At 37.9% G+C, this 20,702-nt stretch overlaps 1 protein-coding gene across 1 annotated transcript; it reads right to left on the reverse strand.

Moving 5' to 3' along the window:
- Nucleotides 1-508: 508 nt before the first annotated feature.
- POGLUT3 (protein O-glucosyltransferase 3) lies at nt 509-19,536 on the reverse strand. Its single transcript, XM_019718723.2, has 8 exons — nt 19,225-19,536; nt 12,568-12,765; nt 11,656-11,942; nt 9,353-9,569; nt 7,550-7,746; nt 6,044-6,238; nt 4,659-4,763; nt 509-3,078 (listed from the first exon to the last, which is right to left on the reverse strand). The coding sequence occupies exons 1-8, from the start codon at nt 19,424-19,426 to the stop codon at nt 2,953-2,955; spliced, it is 1,527 nt and encodes a 508-aa protein (XP_019574282.1). The 5' UTR covers nt 19,427-19,536; the 3' UTR covers nt 509-2,952.
- Between the last annotated feature and the right edge of the window lie 1,166 nt (nt 19,537-20,702).

Here is a 20,702-nt window from a genome sequence, read left to right on the forward strand (position 1 = left end):
CTTTGGCAGGTAATTAGGTCATGAGGGTAGAGTCCTCATGATGGATTAGGGCCCTTATGAGAAGAGACAGAAGAGAACTAACTCTCTCTCTCTCTCTCTCTCTCTCTCTCTCTCTCTCTGCCATGTGAGAATACAATAAGAAGCCATCAATCTCCAAACCAGGAAGCAGATTTTCATCTGACAATGGATTTGCCGGCACTTTGATCTTGGACTTTCAGCCTCAAGAAATGTGAGAAATAAATATTTGCTGTTTAAGCTACCCACTCGATGGTATACGAGTATTTGTTATAATGGCAATCGGAACTAAGACACTGCACAGATTGTATTTTCACCTGAAATAACTTAAAATATCATTTCCTCTAATGCTAGATTTTTACTCATTAGCTATTGAGTGGTGGTAGTAGAAGTTTTGGTTCATTTATTCATGAAGTCTTATGGAATTAAAATGACCCAACCCAGTTACAGAAATACCAGGGCTATTAGTGTTTACAATCTTTTTTAAAAAATGAAAATTTTCAAAATTTTATTTACAAAATTTATTTTTAAAGTGTATTTAATAAATTCCATGATATAAAATTCTAGACATAGATTTTAAAAAAGCATAATGGAAAATACAAATATCCACTTTCTTTTCCTATGTATATCGTTTGTGCATTTACTGTCTTTTGCTAGGTTTGCATTTTTCTTTATTTTACAATCTGATTCATATTTACAGTGAAAGCATTTTAAATATCATAGACAGATATAAAGCAAAAAGTAAAAATTCCCTTTTCTCCATCCTGTCCTCAGATATTGGTGAATATTCTTCCAAACTTTCAAACACATGGATATATTTTTGTTTTTTACGTAAATGCCTTTACATTATACATATTGTCCTGTAACTTTTTTTTCTTTCTCTGGACAGTGTCATGGAAATCTTTCATGATAATACATTTAGAGCTACTTCATTCTTTTTAATGGTTGTATTGTATTCCTTGATGTATCAATATCTATTTAGCCAGTTCCCTACTGATGGCTATTTAAGGTGTTTCCAAGATTTTATTAGTAAAAACAATGCTGCAACAAACATTTTGATAGCTTAGACAAATGCGTTATTATATTTACTTTCATATCCTTACATCTCTCTCCTCCTTTTAAAAATCAGATATTTTTCATGAAAGTTGAAGTATTAAAAATGATTAATGCAATATGTGGGTAATGTATGAACTAAAAAGGAAAGAATCATGGAAATCCCATTTTTATTAATTTAGATTCATGTCAACAAACCACAATGCCATGTGTAAAACCCTTTTTAAAGGCTATGACTGAACTGGCACGATGGAAGAATATCTAGATTAAGGCTGCTCTCTACCTGTAGAATTTCTTGAGGGTTTCCATTTAATTCTTTAAATACATCCTTCCTGTTCTACACCCAGGAGCTGCCTGGTTTGTTACAGCTCGCTTTTAACTATTAGGCCTATTTGGCAGCAGGCAATACAAATTTTTAAAATTTAAGATGTTTCTAACAAAATGCCACTAGCCATTTCACACATGGGAGATGTGAGAGAGGGCAAACTCTCTTTCCAAAATCTCAGTTTTGACGAACCCCAAATTCCACGTACAATATATGTAGGACATGGATTCATTAGGGTATGGTCTCAGTACAACTTGCCCTTTATTTTATACTTGTGCACTTGTGCTTTTCAACAACTGGTGGGAGTTTTCCATGGATACTTGGCTTTGATTACACTGTTCCTAAATGTAATTTTGCTGTTATTTGGTTTAAAAAAATTCTTACTGAATCTTAAAAAAATTCAAAAAATAACAGATATGACTACTTTAAAGTGCTTACATTGTTTTCCAGACTAAGTAAATATTTCAATTAGGGGAGTAAATATTTTCAGATTGGGAGTGTGGACAGCTTGTTTTTGGAGTGTGTTCTTTAGTGAACTGAATCTTAGATTGGTGGTATTATATTACAAGGAGTGTGTAATGAATTTCTGGGCTATAAGTCTTACATCTTGACCCTGTCCTAAAAGGCAGAGGACATTTCCAAAGTTTTTATCTTAGCAATGCAAACCAGTGAAATAGAGGAACAGTGCAGTGAGGAATGCATGCTTGCCTTTGTTGTCAGCTTATTAGTGAATCCCAAGATCCCCGGCTTTCTGCAGCTTGTTCCAGAGCTTTTCAAGTATCTCTTTTAGAGACTAAAAAGAATTATAGATCTCCACCTAACTATGGTTATCTCTTACCTACTCAATCTATCGATAATATATGGTACCTATGGGAGAATCTCATGTAGTTAACTGTGTTGTCCTTGATGGGTGTACACCCAGATAGATTGTAAATTATTAGCTTAAGGCACAATTTCTCCTTAACTTTGTCTCAGGGGTTGGTAAAACTTAGCTAAAAAGATATGAGCTAGCTTTAAAAAATATTCCCTCCATAGAATCCAAGCTACCTTTAATAACAGCGTCATCCTCTTCTTCCTTCTTAATCATTCTTATCAGACCTTCCAGGAGGAGGCTTATTATTACTGAATGTCAAAAGCAGTTTGAAATAATGCAGCGAGTGGAAAGAAAAACCCTGCACAAATATTTTGTCTTCATAACTGGAAGTGGAAGATGGAAAGTGAGCGAGGGATAGAAACAATCCAATAAATATGATGTATATGGTTTCACAGAGAGTGATTCATATTTTCACAATCCCCCCTACTTTGAGCCGCAAATTTTCTTTTTAAAGAAACGGTGATACTGATAATAGCAGTTTTTACTCCAAAGAAATTAATACCGAAAAATATTTGGTAATACTTGATGTAATATTGCTCTATCCATCAATATTCTGTAAAGGCACCAAGAGGCGTGGTCCTCTGGGTAACGTCTTCTAAACTGTGTTCTTCACAGCTTAGATCCTCTCTGAATGCTTCCATCGAGGATGTGGCCGGCATACACAGGCCTGTGAATCTGAACTGATTTACAGCTCTTCTCTTGAAGGCCTTTTCCTGTGGCATTGGCAGAAGGATGTGTTGTCATCTGGCTGAGGAACAAGTTCCATTCCCTCACGTATTTCAGGTTTGCTGGACTGACGCTCAGCATATTTCTGAAATGTGTTTTTGAAGGCAACAAAAAGATTAGTCGACATTTCATTCCACTGGACTCTCCCCACGCATGCTCTCATTTTCAGTTGCTGTGGATCTTCAGACTAAAACCAAAGGTCTGGTTTGGACTGGTTATTCCAGTCCCAAAGTTACATTTTAACTTTAGTTGGTATAAATACTAGTGTTATATATCATAATCTAGCAAGAACCCTAGTCCACAATTTTATGTGTAGGTAGGAAGCTTCTACAAAAAGGATGTCAAGTCAAATGTCCGTCCCTACTTGAAACACAGCCCCTCAGCATTTATCCTCTGCTTGTTAATGAATAATTAACTTTATTAATATTCAAATCAGCAAATAAAGATGATAAACATCTCAAAATAAAGTTGGTGGTCTCACACATCCTTCTCTTTAAGACTGTAGTCACAAATATTTTGTAAATGGTGACAGGCCTGTGAAATGTTCCTCCACTTTGGCCACTGATAAATATTCATATAAATTAGATATTTCATGTGTATTTATATTGTGAAGTTTCAAGCAATAAAAGCCATTTGGGGTTTTGACTGAAACATAATTACATATATACTATGTACTTTGTCCTATTTCTGATTTTAATAAAAATGTCCCTATTTAAAAAAAAAAGGATATATCAGGTAAGTGGTTCCTGGTACATTTAGCTCTATACTCCTGGTACAGGGCCAAACACAACTAAATACAGACATGAATACATGAGTCTAATTAATATTGTAGGGGGAGAAACTCCTACTATTAAAATTACAACTAGACCAGAAGAGGGAACAGAACTCATTTAAAGGAAAAGCTGCTTCTAGCAAATGGTGTAATTATCATTTAAATTTTTCTATGAGAGGGTAGCATATACAAGAATCTGAAGAAATTTACTTTTTTACTGCCCACAGAAAAATAAGTTTAGGTTAAAAACAAAAACATAATTTCTTATTTTTTTCTTCCTGACTAGATTTTACTAAGCAAAACACAAGGCAGTTACTCAAAGAACCAATCCTTGTATTCCCAATAAACATTTGTACAGTACTTCAGCCCTAAGGTGTTAGAACTATTACAAATATTTTTCATTTGTTTATTTTACATAGCAAGCTAAATATTTGCTTCCCATCCCGTCTGTGATAGCAAAAGCATGACTCTTAAGTACTAGGGAGAGCAAAAAGCTGGACATTTCGGGCAAAAGAGATGTTAATGACCTCTAGTCTACCCCTCTTATTTTCCAGATGAGGAAAGATATTCTCTGAGGTTCTCTTAGGTGTTCAGCGAACACCTAAGCTAGGAATTCCATGAGGCATTTAATGAAAGAAAGCACTGACAAGATGGGAGGAACTTTTAATCTATTTTTGTAAGGACTCTAAGCATTGCTTTCTATAATGCTGAATGGAGATAAAAATATGGTGACTACAAAGGGACTTAACACTACTCCTACTTCCATAGGTGGGTGCCTCGGCTTAACCTGAGCTGTACAGGCTGACCCTCTGAACCCCTCTAAGATGCGAGGCACTCAGGCCAAGTATGTGGTTTGAGAACGTGACCCAGCAGGATGGATACTCAGCACTGACCTGCAGGACTCCGTAGTAATAGCAGTAAAGCCTGTGTGGCTGTAACAAGTCCCTAGCAGTCAACTGCCCTTCTTTTGCAATTCTCTTGGCTTCTTCATCATTTTCCTGAATGGTTTTAAAAAAAACAACAATGAATGAAAATTATTCCTGTGACCTACAGACGAAGCTAAGGTTGAGTATGAGATAGGACAGATATAGGGTTGAATATGACCAGCATGGGAGAGATGGAACATGATGAAAATATAACTTAAGAATGAGGCTATGGAAGTAGAAAAAGTACTTTCTTAGACATCTTTGTTACATGGAAATAAATGATCATACATGTTTGGACCCTATTTCACAGGCCCAGTAACTACCCCCTTCCAAGTGCAACAACCCACATGGAGATTGTATTGTGACTATTTTGGTATTTTCCTAGCTACCCAGGACATTTAGGACTCATCACCTGTTCCCCCATCCTAGCTTTCTCTGATATTAAAATACAAAATAGAATAGAATTAATTAGTTTTCATGTTACAACATCTCTTAAAACTCCTATTTAAATATGCAGTCAGAGCCCAAAAGTTGTTACAAAATGTTACCTATGGAAGATTATATTGTTGTTATAATAAAAAATTCAGTTATTAGTACCCACAGGCTGCTCCTTTAGTTCCAGGAATAGTCAGCATTCCTAATTATACATTTGGAAAATAGCTAATACTCTTCCATGCTGCCCATAGGAAAAGCACTTTGTAAGCAATTCTGACTCTATAAAGAGTCACAAAAATTATCCTGCCTCAGGCACCCAGTTATTTCCATAACCAAATATTGCTGCTCAGAAACTTAGAAACAATATAAAGTCTTATAATGGAGGGGTAAATTTCTATAGTTTCATAATAAAATACAATAGCTTTTTAACACTTTTCCTTTTAAAAAGAATTCTTATTTTATGGGAAACATGATTCTTCGGATGTTGTATATCATATATTCATTATGAACTTGTGCCTTTTTCTAACTGAGGAAAAGAAGAGTACTATAATTGCCTTAAATGTTTTCTTGTACATCAAGCACATTAACCCTGGTCTTTTCAATCTGTAACTTGCATTTGGTGTGTTTTCCTTGTGTGTGTGTGTGTGTGTGTGTGTGTGTGTGTGTGTGTGCATGAATAGTGATTCCTTTAGACCATTCTGTATTCTATATAACACTGGATTTCAAATCTTCTAAAAATGTTGATAGAGGGTATACAAAACAATCCTGATATTGGTTCTTTAGATATTTCAAGGGAATAAAAATTTCAGAAAACATTTCTTTTGACCAAATTATGTCAAACTAAATTGTGTTATGATGGAACTCATGTAATGGTGAATTTGTTATTGCCTAAAGAAACAAAAATTCGGAAAGCATACCTTGGCCCATTTAATTTTCTCTAGTAAATCACCAAGATTTCTTTTAATTGGAACATAATGTTTCCAAGGCTTTAGTGCCATATAGAAATGTTCATAATATGGTGAGTCCTGCTTCAGAACCAGACTATCACCCAGCATGAGGTATGGATATCGGTAAGCAGCCACAGTCCCATCCACATTCACTTGATACTTGTACTAAAACAAACATAAACAAAAACGTTAACAGTCATTTGCTTCACTTTTGCTTCTCATCAACACTGTAATACTAAATATAAAGGAATTATTTTCACTTTCTAACTTTATTGCTCAACAATTTTATATTGTATTATGTAACTCACATTTTCTCTGTGTATTAAAATCATAAGCAGGCATTAGTAGGTTAATTTTAAGAAATACAATGCATTTAAAGATAAGGCAATAAATAATTTTCGCAAACAGGAATACTTATTTTAACCATATCTGTGTAATGGGGAATTTGGATTTCTCTAACCAGGTAGGAAAACTATTTTCAAAAGTTCTTTGTTTATTAAAGCTGAATATTGATACGAATGTATACTTTTACTTCACATTATTTCCTCTGTTCCTTATACCCTCATAAGTATGAAAAACGAAGGCATTATCTGAAAGCTCAGTTTTAGAGTTGAGGGGACAGAAACCTGGAGAAATTTAAGGGCCAGTGCAAGGCTGGCAACAACCCACATACTCTGTTTACATATTTATTGGGTTCATAAACTTTGATTTACATTTCAAACTCACTTTTCATGGGCGCGGTATTAAACCTCATTGAATTATAATAATGTGAAGCAGATATTGTCATCCCCTCCACTTTTTTTACAAATGAAAAAAACTAGTGTTCCGAGAAATTTATAAACCTGAGTCCAAATCCCTTGTTCTTTCATTATATCACAGAGATGAACAGAATATACTCATAGATTTAGTAATTATTTTTTTCTTAACTAATTGGTACCACGGAGTTCACTAGCCAGTCAGGTTTTGTCACACTGTTCATATCTTATCTCCTTTGAACCTTGTGACAACGCTCTGAAGGAGCTAGGCAGGCATTACACGGGTTTAGAGGCGAGAGGCTAAGAGATGAAGGCCCCACAGGTAGAGGCAGAGGTAGAACTCGAGGTAGGACTTAACCCCAATTCTAGCTCCTATTTTACTTAAATGGAATTTACAAAAGGCATCTGAGATCCCTTTATGTAAAAGACATTTATATTCTGTTTATTAAACATAAATACACAAAAGAGAAAAACAGAGAAATGCACCCAAACCCCAGGTTAATCCTTGTACTATATTTTGGGTATTAAATATAGTTCTAAGCTACTAGGTAGACAAAATTAACAACAACAACAACAACAAAAGGAAACCACAGTGAGTTTTGTAATTCCTCCGGCCCAATAACAAAGTTTGTGTCAGTTCACAAGACAGGAGAAGTTGACCCAAGCCCAGTTATTTACAATTTATCACTTCATATCCATCCTGGAAGACTTAAATGCATACCTGAAAGAAATCAAAGAAACCTATCAATTTCGCTTTTCCAAGCTCCTTTTCTTTCTCTTGGAAGAAGAAATACCCTGTAATTCCTGCATCTAGTAGCTGTGGATTTTCTTTGGACAGCTGCACCAACTGAAGCCTCTCCTCTCGGCTATCTCTACCTCTGAAGAAAGCTTTCTCTGTTTTATTGATCCAGGAAGGCCCTAGAAGTTTGAAACCATAAAAAATACATATATATATGATTAGGAATTTGACATTTTTATATCGTAAGTATAATCATCTTTAATTTACAATTGTCATTTAAGATGTTAAAGCTCTTTTATCATCAACACATCTTCTAAAGTAAATGCTATTTCCAAACCATATGGGATTAGGATGCTCTAATTTCATCCATTTATCTACTAGCAAAAGCTTACACAAGTGTTGGAGTTTCTGTTGTACAAAATCAGGAAATATCCCAAATAATGTTGGATCAAGTTCAAAGCAAAACGAGATTCAATGACTTGGCCTACTCACCAAGGCATTCGCTTCTTCCATCTTTTGTGCTTCACAATAAAAAATGAGCTACGCTTTTGTGTTTAGACAAGGTGACGAACAAGCTATATAACTAAGTGACACCCACATGTCTTTAATCCTTAGGTTGTTCGGAATTTGGAGCACATAACTTTTGAATACAGGGAAGGCTTTTTCTAATATGCTGATAAATGCAAATATATGTATATATATACATATATATATATACATATATTTATATCCTGTATATGCCTTTCCTGGGAGGGAAATATTCTGGAAGAATATTAATTTAAAGCTATTTCTATTATTCTAAAGAGAGGTCATTAGTTAACACCTGTCAGTGTTCTAAGAGATAAAGCATAGATATTGGAGGGGGCCAATCTCTTTACTATGTTAGTATACTTTTCAGAAATTCACTGTTATCAAATAAAAAGTAGGTCAATTTTCATTCCACATTATCTCTAGAGAGTTTACAAGGAGTCTCTGGTCTTGTCTACTAAGTAAGTCCACCAAACCACAATAAGCAGAAATAGAGGCTATAAAAACAAGGCAGGGTTTTTTCTACTCAGGGAACTTAGTTTAATAAAAAGCTGTATTGTACCATAAACTTAAGACCATCAAACAGGGTGAAAGGAAATGGGATTTTAAAGGATCAATAGAGGCAGAAAGAGGAAAGGGGAGAGTATCTCACAAAGTGTTAGAGGTAGTAATACCCAAATTGTACTGCTATCACAATTCTCTTACATATGATATAATCTTATAATTTTCAATATTCTCTCTCATTTCATCTAGCAATGTAAAGACATTGGAGTCAGAACTAAGTTAAGTGACAATTTTACCAAATATATATTTTCAAATAGTATTTACAAGTGAGCAGCTCAAAAGAGACTCAGTTACAGTAGGTTTGGACATTACTAGCCTAATCCATGTAGCATTAGTTTTGGGATTAGAAGAATCCGAAACAAACCACTTTAGAAATTAGGGTGCTGTTTTACTTTTTTCTTGGTTAGAAAAGAAGCAAAATGGTTATTTAAATATATATATATACACACACGTATATATATATACATATATATATATACATATATACATATATATAAAATAAAAAAGATGAAGGGAATATTTAATCAGAGAGTGTATATGTATGTATGTATATATATATATATATATATATATATACTCTGATTAACATATATACACTCTCTCTGATTAAATATTCCCTTTTTCATTTTAACTTTTCTTCCCCTTCGCATTTTTACCTCCAAGTTTTCTGTTAGAGAATGAACTTGAATTTACCTGTATTTCCCTGAATAGAGAGGAGATCATTTGTAACACCCCTCATTGCTTCAAGTGTGGAGTGTGTGATGTCATACGTTGGAAGGATAACATCTCGTGAATCCAGAGAGCCACACCATGAAATGATAGGTAAAGGGCCAGGGGTCTCATTGACTTTTCGATGTTCCAAGGGCCAATCTCCGAGATTAATATAAAATTCTAAATCTGGGAGAAGGACCTAAATAAACAAAAGTATAAACATCACTGCTGGGAAGACTTCAGTCTTTGGTACTAAATGCTTTAGTTCTTTGGCTTCCTTAAATATTTCTGATAAAACTGAACATTTGAAAATAGCATCAGAAAAGCAAAGAATGCCTTTCAGTCATTAGGTAGCATCAGAATATCAAGGATGAGGATGAGACATGGCCAATTCGCTTAACCAGGAGTCAGCTACTTCTGCTCAGAGGTGACATTTTAAGAAGAATTATAGAAGTGGAAAATGCTGCCCCGATTTCTAAATCCCAAATTAACGTTACTACTAGGTTTAACAGAACCTTAAACCTAGAGGACAAGGTCTAAACTCTGGCTGGATTCAAAGCCCTACTATTTTGCTCCAGCTTAGCTTTGAGCCTCATCTTCCATCTGCCCGTACCCCAGTAAACTTCAGGCTACTCTATGAAAATGCCATCCACTTTAATACATAATTATCTTCAGTTGGAATGTTGTTCTCCTGCTTATTCACTTGTCAGTCTCCTTTCTCAGCCTAAATCCGGATCGAATGTTACCTCTGCTGCTATGATTCGCCCTCCCCAGGCACTTTAACCAGAGTACCTACTTTTCTTACATGCCTATCATGTTGTGGTACAATTATTTGTTTGTCTTCACATCCCACCTTCACTTCCAAGTATAAAAACAAGTCCCACTAGAGTGAGGTGCTCTAAGAACAGAGGTGAGTCTCATTTATCTTATATTTCTTCCCAGTCACCAAGCAAAGAACCTGGAACAAAAGGTAAGGGCAAGGGATGTGACTATTTACCCTGCTGCTTCCCTGCTGTCATGTATAACCTCATTAATAAACTCCAAGTCAGAAGTTCTCACGGTAGAGCAGGGTTCCTCAATTTCAGCACTACTGACATTTTGGCTTAGGCAATTCTTTGCTGAGGGGGACTGTCCTGTGCATTGCCCCCGGCCTCAGCAACCCCTCCCCCCAGTGGTGACAACCAAAAATGTCTCTAGACATTGTCAAATGTCCTATGAGGGACAAAATCATCCTTCGTTAAAATCCACATGAGGACAAGATACAGGAATACAGGACAGGGTGGACTGACTGGTGGTAGGCCAGGAAGAAAGCACACTGTTAGGATCAGGTGCCCATAATATGTTCATATTGTGGGCTGGTGGGAAGAGGGGAAGCTATGGGTACTTAAAATCAGAAATGAAATGATTGCAGCCACATGTTTAGCATACTTGGGAAATTTTATAACTCATATAAGGAAAGTTGGTTTTTGGGGTTTAGAAAACTATGTTGGTGTTCTTTCTGGATGAGAAAGGTAAAAATTGCCCATCCTCACCTTTCACGCTGCATAATCAGGAAGAAAGAACAAAAGTCACTTTGAATTGCTCTGCTTAAGAGTTTTGCAAATGGGGAAAGAGAGACTGAATGGGGGGATGGGAGTGGGCGCGGGGTTGGTTGTTGGGGCTGTGGAAAAGTCTTCTGAAAGATAGAGGGCCCAACTGTATTCAGTGAGAAGCCAAGACCTGAAGATCAAGGGCAGTCAGTGAGAAATTCTCAGAGGCAAGGATGACTGAGAGTCTGATTAATACAAGAATATCTATTTTTATGTGTTAGGGTTTTTGTTTGTTTTGTTTTTAACTATGTACTGGTACAAATCACCTTTCTCTGTTACCCCAATCTTCAACAGAATGTGCCATCCACAGTATTTTTTAGAGATGCTTAGGGTAGAACAAGAAACATGTGCTCTAAATTCAAGTTATTTTGAGGTGACAAGAAGAAAACAGCTGCAGAAACTGAAATCTGAGTGGAAGGAATATTCAGCAAGAATGGAGAACTTCTGGAAGTGACCTTGAGGCTGTAAATGTCTGGGAGTTCCCTGCCTGGCCTACTTATCTGGGATGGAGGCTCAGGCCATTTAATGAAACTATGAAAGGAAAGAGAGATCCATAAAGGTGGAGACACATTAGATGCACATTTCAAAGCCTGGAATACATTTCCATCCTTTGCCATTATTCTTCTAAGCATTTAAATGTTACAACTAAACAATTAAATTGCATTGTTTTTAAAATCAAAGAATTCATTCTCATACCTTTCTTGACAGTGATAGCAAAATCTCATCTGAGAACATTTTGAAGTCTGTATATTTCCCTAAAGATCTCCGGTAGATGTGGTTATTGAGAATCGTGTAATGAACAATGGCACCCCTGTCATCCCCAAACCTTTTTGGAATTTCATTTAGCATCTGCTGCAGATTGATGCTGGGGAAAGAAGCAAAATCTTTTGCAATCTGTGGTTCTTCAGTTGGACAGGAAAGAGTTTTCTGCCAGGTCTGAGGATTCTCTTCTGGGCACTCACAGTACTCGTGGTACACTGGTCCTAGGAAAGGCAAAACACGCACAATGCCACACTCCACTGACAAGCACCACAACACATGGAGCTCTTTCTGCCCCTGGTGTGAACACGGGATGACTTCCTGGTGAATTCTAAGATAGCCAGACAAGGAAAATCTGCCCTAAATACATCAGTAGTAAAAGTAGTTATGTCAGAGTCCTGTGCTTCTACTTCCAGTCTTCTTTTCGCACCCTCCCAGACAGCTTAGTAAGTATGGCATATGCTCCCTCCCAATATAACTTACTCTGGGTCAATTAGTGGATAAATTTATTTCTAGTAAGTTATAAATGGCTGATGAACATAAAGCAACTTACTTTATGCAAAAAGGAAGGAAGGAAGGAAGGAAGGAAGGAAGGAAGGAAGGAAGGAAGGAAGGAAGGAAAGAAGGAAGGAACTAGAAATAGCTACCTGGCTAAATACACAAGATTTTTTTTTTCTTATCATTCAAATCTCTTTAAGTTACTTTGTTTTCTTTCTCTTAAAATTTCAAGTTAAATTGAGCTTCAGGAAGTACATATACCACGTTTCCTCTGTTGCCTATGACTTCAAGGTAATCATAACCCATTTGAAAGGCATGAGGCTGGCTCTAGATTATATAATAATCACTTACCTTTCAAAATATAGGGAGACTGAGCTACATGTTCATCACCATAAAGGATGTCTATCTTCAGCCCTTCAATGACAGTTTCATACATCCTATACCGTATCAAAAATGTTCCATCATTCCTGTCCAAAGGTTTAGGGACGTGAATCCGGACTAATTCTTTAGGTGAAAGGGATTTGACTACTACTTTGAATAGTGTTGGACCTGAAAGAAAAAATACATATAAATAACTCTACTACTTCGCAGTTATTTGTGTTAACAATTAGTGGATAGGTGTCTCTACACAGAAGTTACTTATTTTTCTAGTATGAAGGGTAAACAAAATCATTTTAGTTTGGAAGATCCTCGAGGCCAGAAATTATTCTGGTTTATGTCTTCAAGCCAAGGGCCTGACTCAGTGTTGATTCATTTAGTCATTCAATGAAGATTTATTGAATGAACAAAATCAATTTATAAAAAAAGCAAGGAAGAGATTAACTTTTTGCCTATTTGATCTTTTCTCCTTTGGGCAGGTTTAAAGTCCAGGTAGTTAAAAATCTGAACTCTTAGAATAACAGAGCTCTAAGGCAATCCAACTTTCTCCTTGTAAAATATACACACACTTTCTTTGTAAAGCATTTCAATACCTAATAACCCTCATTTCTGAGGAAATTTTCCTTTTGCTAACCCAAATTTCAAGCTATACTTCTTAGCCCATTTCCTTAAGTAGAGAGAGATTATAGCTAGTTACTAGACTGTGCGCGCACGCGCACACACACACACACCCCTACCTTTGTAACTACTAGACTTTACTTCTCTAAGCTTGTTCCCTCTGGTTGAAATGAAAGGTACACTAGGATGATCTAACATACCTTTCAACTCCCAAATTCTGTGGGTTTTCTGTTCTAGTGTAAACGATACCTGCTAAGCGAACTTTTCCTTCTCTTTACAGTATATTAGCTGATGTTTTTAGGCTTTGAAACAACACTGCTGTGATTAATATCACTGTGGCCCACGTATAAATGTTGAGATATCTTTCCTCAGAGTGCAGAAGATGTACCTGCCCTCAATGCACAAACTGATTCTCAAGAGCTTTAAGAATAAAGATCAGTTAATGTCCTAACCACAGTTAATCACCATACCAAAGGGCATTTTTTTAAAAAGTGGCAAATCTTCTTAAATCCACAGCACTTAAAAACTGTGAGTTGTGACCAAAGTAGTCTCGCATCTCATATCTCTCATATTATGAAATTAAACATACTTAATATATATTTTTGAAGTTATTGAAAAAGTTTGTATCTCCTATTCTTAGTTTCTAAATCTATTCAGTGAAGTTTCTACTTTCTTTCTATCCGCATGAGTTTTATTTTTTCCTGTGGGTCAGGAGAAATGTTTCTCAGTCTCTTCAGTAATAGTAATGTAGTATCTGACATCTTGCTATTAATAATTAAGTACCAAACACATGCATTTTAGTTAGGATCCTTGAAATATGGTGAAATTACAAAAGAAATCTGGTAAAATAAATGAACTGTAATGGTTGTAAAAGAAAGGTAATAACTTAATGTGAAATTACTTAAAATGTTGGCCAATTACCTGAAATGCTTAATGAAACACGTAAGTTATTGACTTGTGTTATTTCCCACCTGGTTTCAGAGAGGCAATGGGGTGTGGTAGAGTGAAAATCAGGATGGCAGAGCCTAGGAAGCCATTTCCATCATTCCCTCCCTAGACTAGAAACAGTACAGAAAAGTTTTGTCTCCTGATCAAATAGTCTTGCTCTCTATACATTTATGATTTTAATAAACAAAACAAATATAAGATAAGCACAGTAATGACTGTGTGATTTTTTGGAATACGCTGGATTTACAGAAGAAAACTAGCTCCAAAATGCTTCATTATTTTTAAATTGAAAGTATGGGACTAGATCTCTATGGTCTTTTCCAGTTATAACATTTTTACCCCCTCTGGAATAGTATTTAAAAGTTATATTTCAAAATGTGTGTATAAAAATATAACAGCCATTGGGAATACATATTTTAAATATTCTGTTATTTTTATAGTAATCTTTCATGCCTATGATTGATACAAAATTAATATTAGAATCAATGCAAAATAATAATGATCAGGACTGAAATAGAAATGAGTAATTCTAACCTCATAAAAGAGAAAATGAGAAGAGTGTAATTTCAAATTGCTTCAGAATGAAGGAATGTGAATTCTCATCTGCCCTGGGGGTTAATATAATGAAACGGAATTGAAGCTCAGCTTGAGTTTTTCTACTCTGCAAATTCAAACTTCTTTAAGAGGGATAGCTAATTGAATGAGAATGCAGTGACTGTGTAGACAAAAGGAGGTTGGTAATATTAAAACCTTATGTCATTAAGATCAGAACTTTTGAAGACTTTTGATTTGGAAAGAAATCAAAAGCATTTTTAAAAACTTCACTTACTTAGCTCTTATGTGCCAGTCCCTGAGCTTGAGGTTTTCATATGAGTTTTCTACCTTATTTATTTCCTATAAGAACTTGTAAGGTAGGTAGTATCTCCCCCATTTTACAGATCAGGGAAACTAAGGCTCCCTTGAAGAAGTTAAGTAAGGTGTCCAAGGTCACATGCATATGAGTAGCAGAGTCAGTATTTGAAAACAGCTTGAATTCCTTCTTTCAAAGCCCATCCTCAATCCATCTGGTCACGTTGTGTAATGTTAGTGATGGAAAAACTGACCTAAAATGGTGGCCCAAGCGAAGAGAGAAGTCCCCAGCCTAAGCCCCAGCCCACTGCCGCATAACCCCCTCCAAGCTACACCCCGAGCCAATCACCAGACGACACCTATCACTTCACCGACTCAGAAAGTCCCAACCCATAAAAACCTGCTCAAAACCTTGCTAGGGACTCAGTATTTTGGGAAAGATCCCGCTGAGCGCCGACATAATAAAGCTGACCTTCCTAACTCTCTGAGTGCCGCTTGGGTTCTTTCCGGTCCGTAACATTCGCATACAGGTTCACAGAATTCAAAGTTGGAGGAATAACCTCTGGCACTGCAGGTAAACTGAGTCATCCCCAACCCCTACCTGCATTGTTTAGAAAGTTTATTAAGGTTCTCTGCCCTGCAACAAAAGTGTTGACCCCACACCGAAGGGGATGGAGTCCCAGAAGGCCAATTTGTTTTGCCTTGAGGCTAAATAGAATTCTCCAAAAATATCTATCTGCCTGCGGACCATGGATACCTTCTAGGAGCTTACTGAAAATTAATGCACGACAATTATATTAGCGGGTGATTTGATTAAGGGGAAAGAGCATTGAACTAGGTATTCGGGGGTTAGATGTCTGATCTTGGCTCTGACACATAATACCAGCTGTGGTGCCATGGGCAGAACATTTTAGCTTCACTGAGCCTCAGTTTCTTGTGTGTAAAGTGAAAAGAATAATATCTACCCTTTCTACATCACAAGACCAGAACAAATTAAATAGAGCACAGTTTAAAACAGTAAAGTGCAGCACAACTAGGAAGTAAGATTATTTTATGAAGATATCATTACTGATGAAGGTAGAATAGGACTGAGTAGAAAATATATACAGTTGACCCTTGAACAACATAGGTTTGAACTGCGCAGGTCCACTTATATGCAGATTTTTTTCAATAAATGTGCAATTGGCCCTCCATTTCCCTGGGTTTTGCATCTGTGGATTCAATCAACCACCGATTGAAGACAGTATTTTAAATCTGCGGTTGGGAAGCCAAGGGTACAGAGGGTTATCTGTATGCATTGTTCTATGCCATTTTATATAAGGGACTTGAGCATCTGTGGATTTTGGTGTCCGTGGGGGTCCTGGAACCAATCTCCCTCTGATATGGAGAAACACTGTAGTTACGTTTTGGGGGAGTCAAAAGGTGTATGTGGATTTTCCACAGCATCAGGGTCAACCCCCACATCATTCAAGGGTCAGCTGTATTTGTATCCTACCATCTTGATATATTCCAACCATCCTCCCTCCACCCTTTCTCTTTTTCCTTCTACAATATTTTACTGAGCATCTCTGCCAGGCACTGAGCTAGATGCTGGGAATACAAAAATATCAATAGGTTCTGCCTACATTCATAATAGAAGGAAGTATTCAATTTAAGTCAGAGGTTAGTGAAAATAAAGATGTAGATAGGTTTTCTTCTCCCCCATCCAAGGTCATAGACCCCTCTAATTTCTGTGAATTCCTGTTTCAGATCCCCTGCTTTAGACCATTCAAGTTCACAACATGTTTGTTATCTGGGTACCTGGGGACACGCAGAGTAATAATTGTATTCAGACACTGTTAAATGGAAGCGATAATTATAGTATTAAAGGAATCTTGATAGGTCATGTAAGACCATCTATAGTTTGAGAAACATTTGCCTCTTTTTCAATTAGTTCTTGGAGAGGGAAAGATTTCAAAACTTGCAAATGAATGATGGTAGCAGCAGATGTAAGAAACTGGGTTTGCTTTTTAGAACTACAGGACAGACTTTTAAGTGGAAACTAGAAATCAAGTGGTCTGAAAGGAAACAAGTAGAGTCTAAGGGAATGAAAGTGAGGTTGTCTGAAAAGACTTAGTAGTGCAAGTCTGTTTTCTCCTATGACTTTTTTTCCTGATTATAAAAACAATACAATCATTTTGGGGGGAAATTTCCTTGGAAAAAAAGAACAGTGAAAAGAATTTCCTTACTCTCTTGCTATAACCACTGATAAGCAAGGTACAGGTTAATTTGTTTATTACAAAATTAGAATGAAACTATATAGTTTCTTTTCTGTTTCATCCATCCTTAACCTAGTATAAACATTATTAAGTAACTTTTAAAACATTACTTCAAAATTTAAAAAATTTAATTGTAAAAAACACAACATAAATTTAACTACCTTAACCATTTTAAGTGTACAGTTCAGTAGCGTTAAATATATTCACATTTTTGTGCAACAAATCTCTAGACCTTTTTCATTTTGCAAAACTGAAACTCTGTAACGATTCAACAACTTCCCATTTCCTTCTTCTGTCAGCACCAGGCAACCACTATTCTACTTTCAGTTTCTATGAATTATGCTATTGTAGATACCTCATGTAAGTGTTATCTAAAATGTTACTTTTAATGACTGTCAAATATTCTATCACATGAATATACCATACTTTATTTAAAAATGACCTTATAGTTGGCTATTCAACCTTACTATAATAAACAATTATAACGGTGCAAGAATATCCTTGTATATAAAAATTTGACCAAATTCTGATCATTTTCTCAGAACAGATACTCAGAAATCAGGTTACCAGATGCATAGGCAATTTTTATAAATGACATTTTTTAAAAAGTTACATTTTCTAACTGTTGAAACTCATTTTTTTTTGTACATTAGGTTTGCAAATGTTTAAGACTCTTGATATATTTTGACAATTAATTTCCAGAAACATTTGACCAATTTGTGCTCCACTAGCGTAGGATGAAAGTGATTGTCTGAGAGTATCTCACTGCTTAACACTGTTTAGTATTAACACTTAAAAAAAAAATTCCCAATATTTTTAGAATAAAAAAATGGAATTTTACTTGAATTTACAGTTCTTTCGTTAACAGTAAGATTAGCAGTATTTCATTTTGGATCACAGAATTTTTTCATGTGAAATTAATTTTTTCTTAGTTTTCCATCTTCTTTGCTTTCTAACCTTCCTCCCCATTATAACATTATAAAATTGATTTTAGAAAATAAAGAAAACTATAAAGAAGAAAATACACCCATAGTGTATTCAAAGACTTTGAATGTGGGTTTAAGAATCTTTTCTTCTGATCCTTAGGGCCATGGAAAGTCTTTGTAAAAAAAAAACAAAAAAAAAACAAACTAGTCATAGTTTTCAACTGGCAGTGGAAGAAGAGGCACTGGATTATTCTGATGATCTCTTTGTTGATAAAACAGGGTGCCATTTGGCCGGACATAAATTAACAAATCCTGACTGGCAACAACTTGAAACCAGCAGGACAAGTTGTAAGAAGTTGAGAAGATGTGAAGAACGTGGGAGGACGACTGAGCAGAGCTATTCGGGACCAGAGCACCCTCGGTAGAGGGAACAAACACTTCCCGAGTTCTACTGAGTTTCATTAATTCTTGCAATCTGCTTTCAAGATCTCAAAACAATAAGAAAACAGAAATCTAGCAGGCAGACCTGCCTTTCTGCCTACTGCTCTGACGTTTCCTTTATTGTAGGAGTTAGCTGTTTCAAACCCAGCAGGCCCAAGCCGCGTAACCCGACGCGATCTGATTCCTGGGCTGGATGACTCAACACGTGAAGGCACTCCCTGCTCGAACAGTTCGGACAACTAAGTCAGGGGTGGCAAGTCCATCTCCGACGCGTGACTCACACCGCATTCTTTACCACCCTGGGCGCCCTCCACTCGGGACATCAGTCCCTGCACATTAAATAAGGAAGGGCCCTCGGAGTTCATCCAGTCATTCAACAGACTTATTGCGACTCCCTCCCCCCTTCGTGGCGGGGCGATGGAGGGAAGAGGAGGTGACCAGACCCGAGGGAGGGCGACAGAACACGCCAGGGGAGGGACGCCACGCAGGCGAGGGGCGGATTCCCGGGAGGTGCGGTCGCGGCGAGGACGCGCAGCGGGGACGCAAGGGAGCGGGCAGCGGGGCGAGGGAAGCCCGCGGCTGAACGCTACCTGGGGGCGAGCGAGTGAGGTTTTGGCCCTCCGAGCTGACGGCCTGCAGGTAGAAATAGCGGACCGGCAGAACGACGCCCGCCTGCAGCCCGGGACCCCACACCAGGCTCCGCGGCGCGCTGACCGGCGCCTCAGGGGCCCGGGTGACCACAAGCAGAACGAGCTGCAGCGGCAGCAGCAGGGCCCACGGGAGGCGGCGCATGGTCGCCGGGCCTCTGCGGTCCAGCTCGCCGGCTGCCGGGAGGGGCGGGGAGCGCCTCGGGCCGGGGCGGGGGCCCGCTCCAGGGCGGGCGGGTCTGCGGCCGCCCACCGTCCCGCCCCTGGCTGTCTCCCCGCGGGAACGCGAGCGCGCGGGGTAGTCACCCGCCTTGCGCACTGCGGAGGGTCACGTCCCCTCCTCCCCCCAGCCTCCTTGACTCCGTTTAGAACTGAGATCGTGGGTCCCGCACAGAGAGGCGGAGGGTGAGATCCTGAGCCCTTGATCGCCAGGCCTTGGCACGCCGGCTATCATATCCGGTTGCTTGAATTTGTGAGCTGTTTAGTGGAAATGGTTTTTAAAGGAGGCAAACAGTAGTGACTGCCGTGGGACGAAAGAACTTTAATATTTAGGGAAATGCCTTTAGGCAGGGAATTTCACTGGCTTTACAAGATGCAGAGCAAATGTCACTGCTCTCCTCCCGGCGCCACCTCTCACAGCCCTCTCTTCACACCAGTAGGCTGAGTCCGTTGTTTGTTTCCTGCTAAGCAATCTCTCACAGGACTGAGATTCCCTGCATTCTCCCTAATCCTCTTTCCCCTACCATTTGCTTCTTTCAAAAAAATGTTTTCTGAACATCTACTGAGTTTGGGCGAAGCCCCAAGCAAGGAGGAGAAGCTGGGCACTCAGGTAGCGCAAGTCAGGCTGAGGCCTGGCCTGGAGCCTCGTGGGTGAGCTTCACTTCAAAGTCAGGTAGCTCCAGTCTCTGTAACTGATGAGGAATGACTGGTTTCGGCCCCTCCTTAGAAGCTGGGAGTTGGATCTGGGAAGAGACTGGCAGGGGCCCTAAGAGCTGGAAGCCACTGTCTGCCTCTCTTTTCTGACCATTTTAGTCGTACTTGTTAATTATTCCTCCCTCTTTTATCTGCTTATGGTTTGAATCTATTCAAAGGAAATAAAGATTCTTGTCAGGTTAGGGTGAACCAGGGGGATCATACATCCCAGAATGGACACACAACTTCTGCACCCTCTTGGTAGTTTCTCAACCCAGAAATGCCAGATGCAGGCACTGGGCAGCCTTTTCTTCATCTCCTCACTTTAATTCTTGCTATGACCAAGTTTTACCAGGGCAAATCTTTCCCATATATTTACCAGTTCTCTTGACCTCTTTTAGTGTTCTTTGTACTTTAGTGTTCTTTGTACTTTAGTGTTCTTTGTACTTTGGAAAGGTTTTCAGAAACTCACAGTAAATCACTGGTAGATTGTAATGCTAACGTATGGC

This window comes from Rhinolophus sinicus, linkage group LG06 (assembly GCF_036562045.2).
Source record: "Rhinolophus sinicus isolate RSC01 linkage group LG06, ASM3656204v1, whole genome shotgun sequence".
Taxonomy (NCBI): Eukaryota; Metazoa; Chordata; class Mammalia; order Chiroptera; family Rhinolophidae; genus Rhinolophus; species Rhinolophus sinicus.

Bases quoted from the DNA above. Each gene is read 5' to 3' on its own strand.
- POGLUT3 (XM_019718723.2), bottom strand. From the start codon at position 19,426: ATGCGCCGCCTCCCGTGGGCCCTGCTGCTGCCGCTGCAGCTCGTTCTG. The intron at 12,766-19,224 runs GTAGCGTTCAGC...TTTTTCTTTCAG, and splicing joins CCTCACTCGCTCGCCCCCAG to GTCCAACACTATTCAAAGTA. The intron at 6,239-7,549 runs GTATGCATTTAA...TGTTTGTTTTAG, and splicing joins GTTTCTTTGATTTCTTTCAG to TACAAGTATCAAGTGAATGT.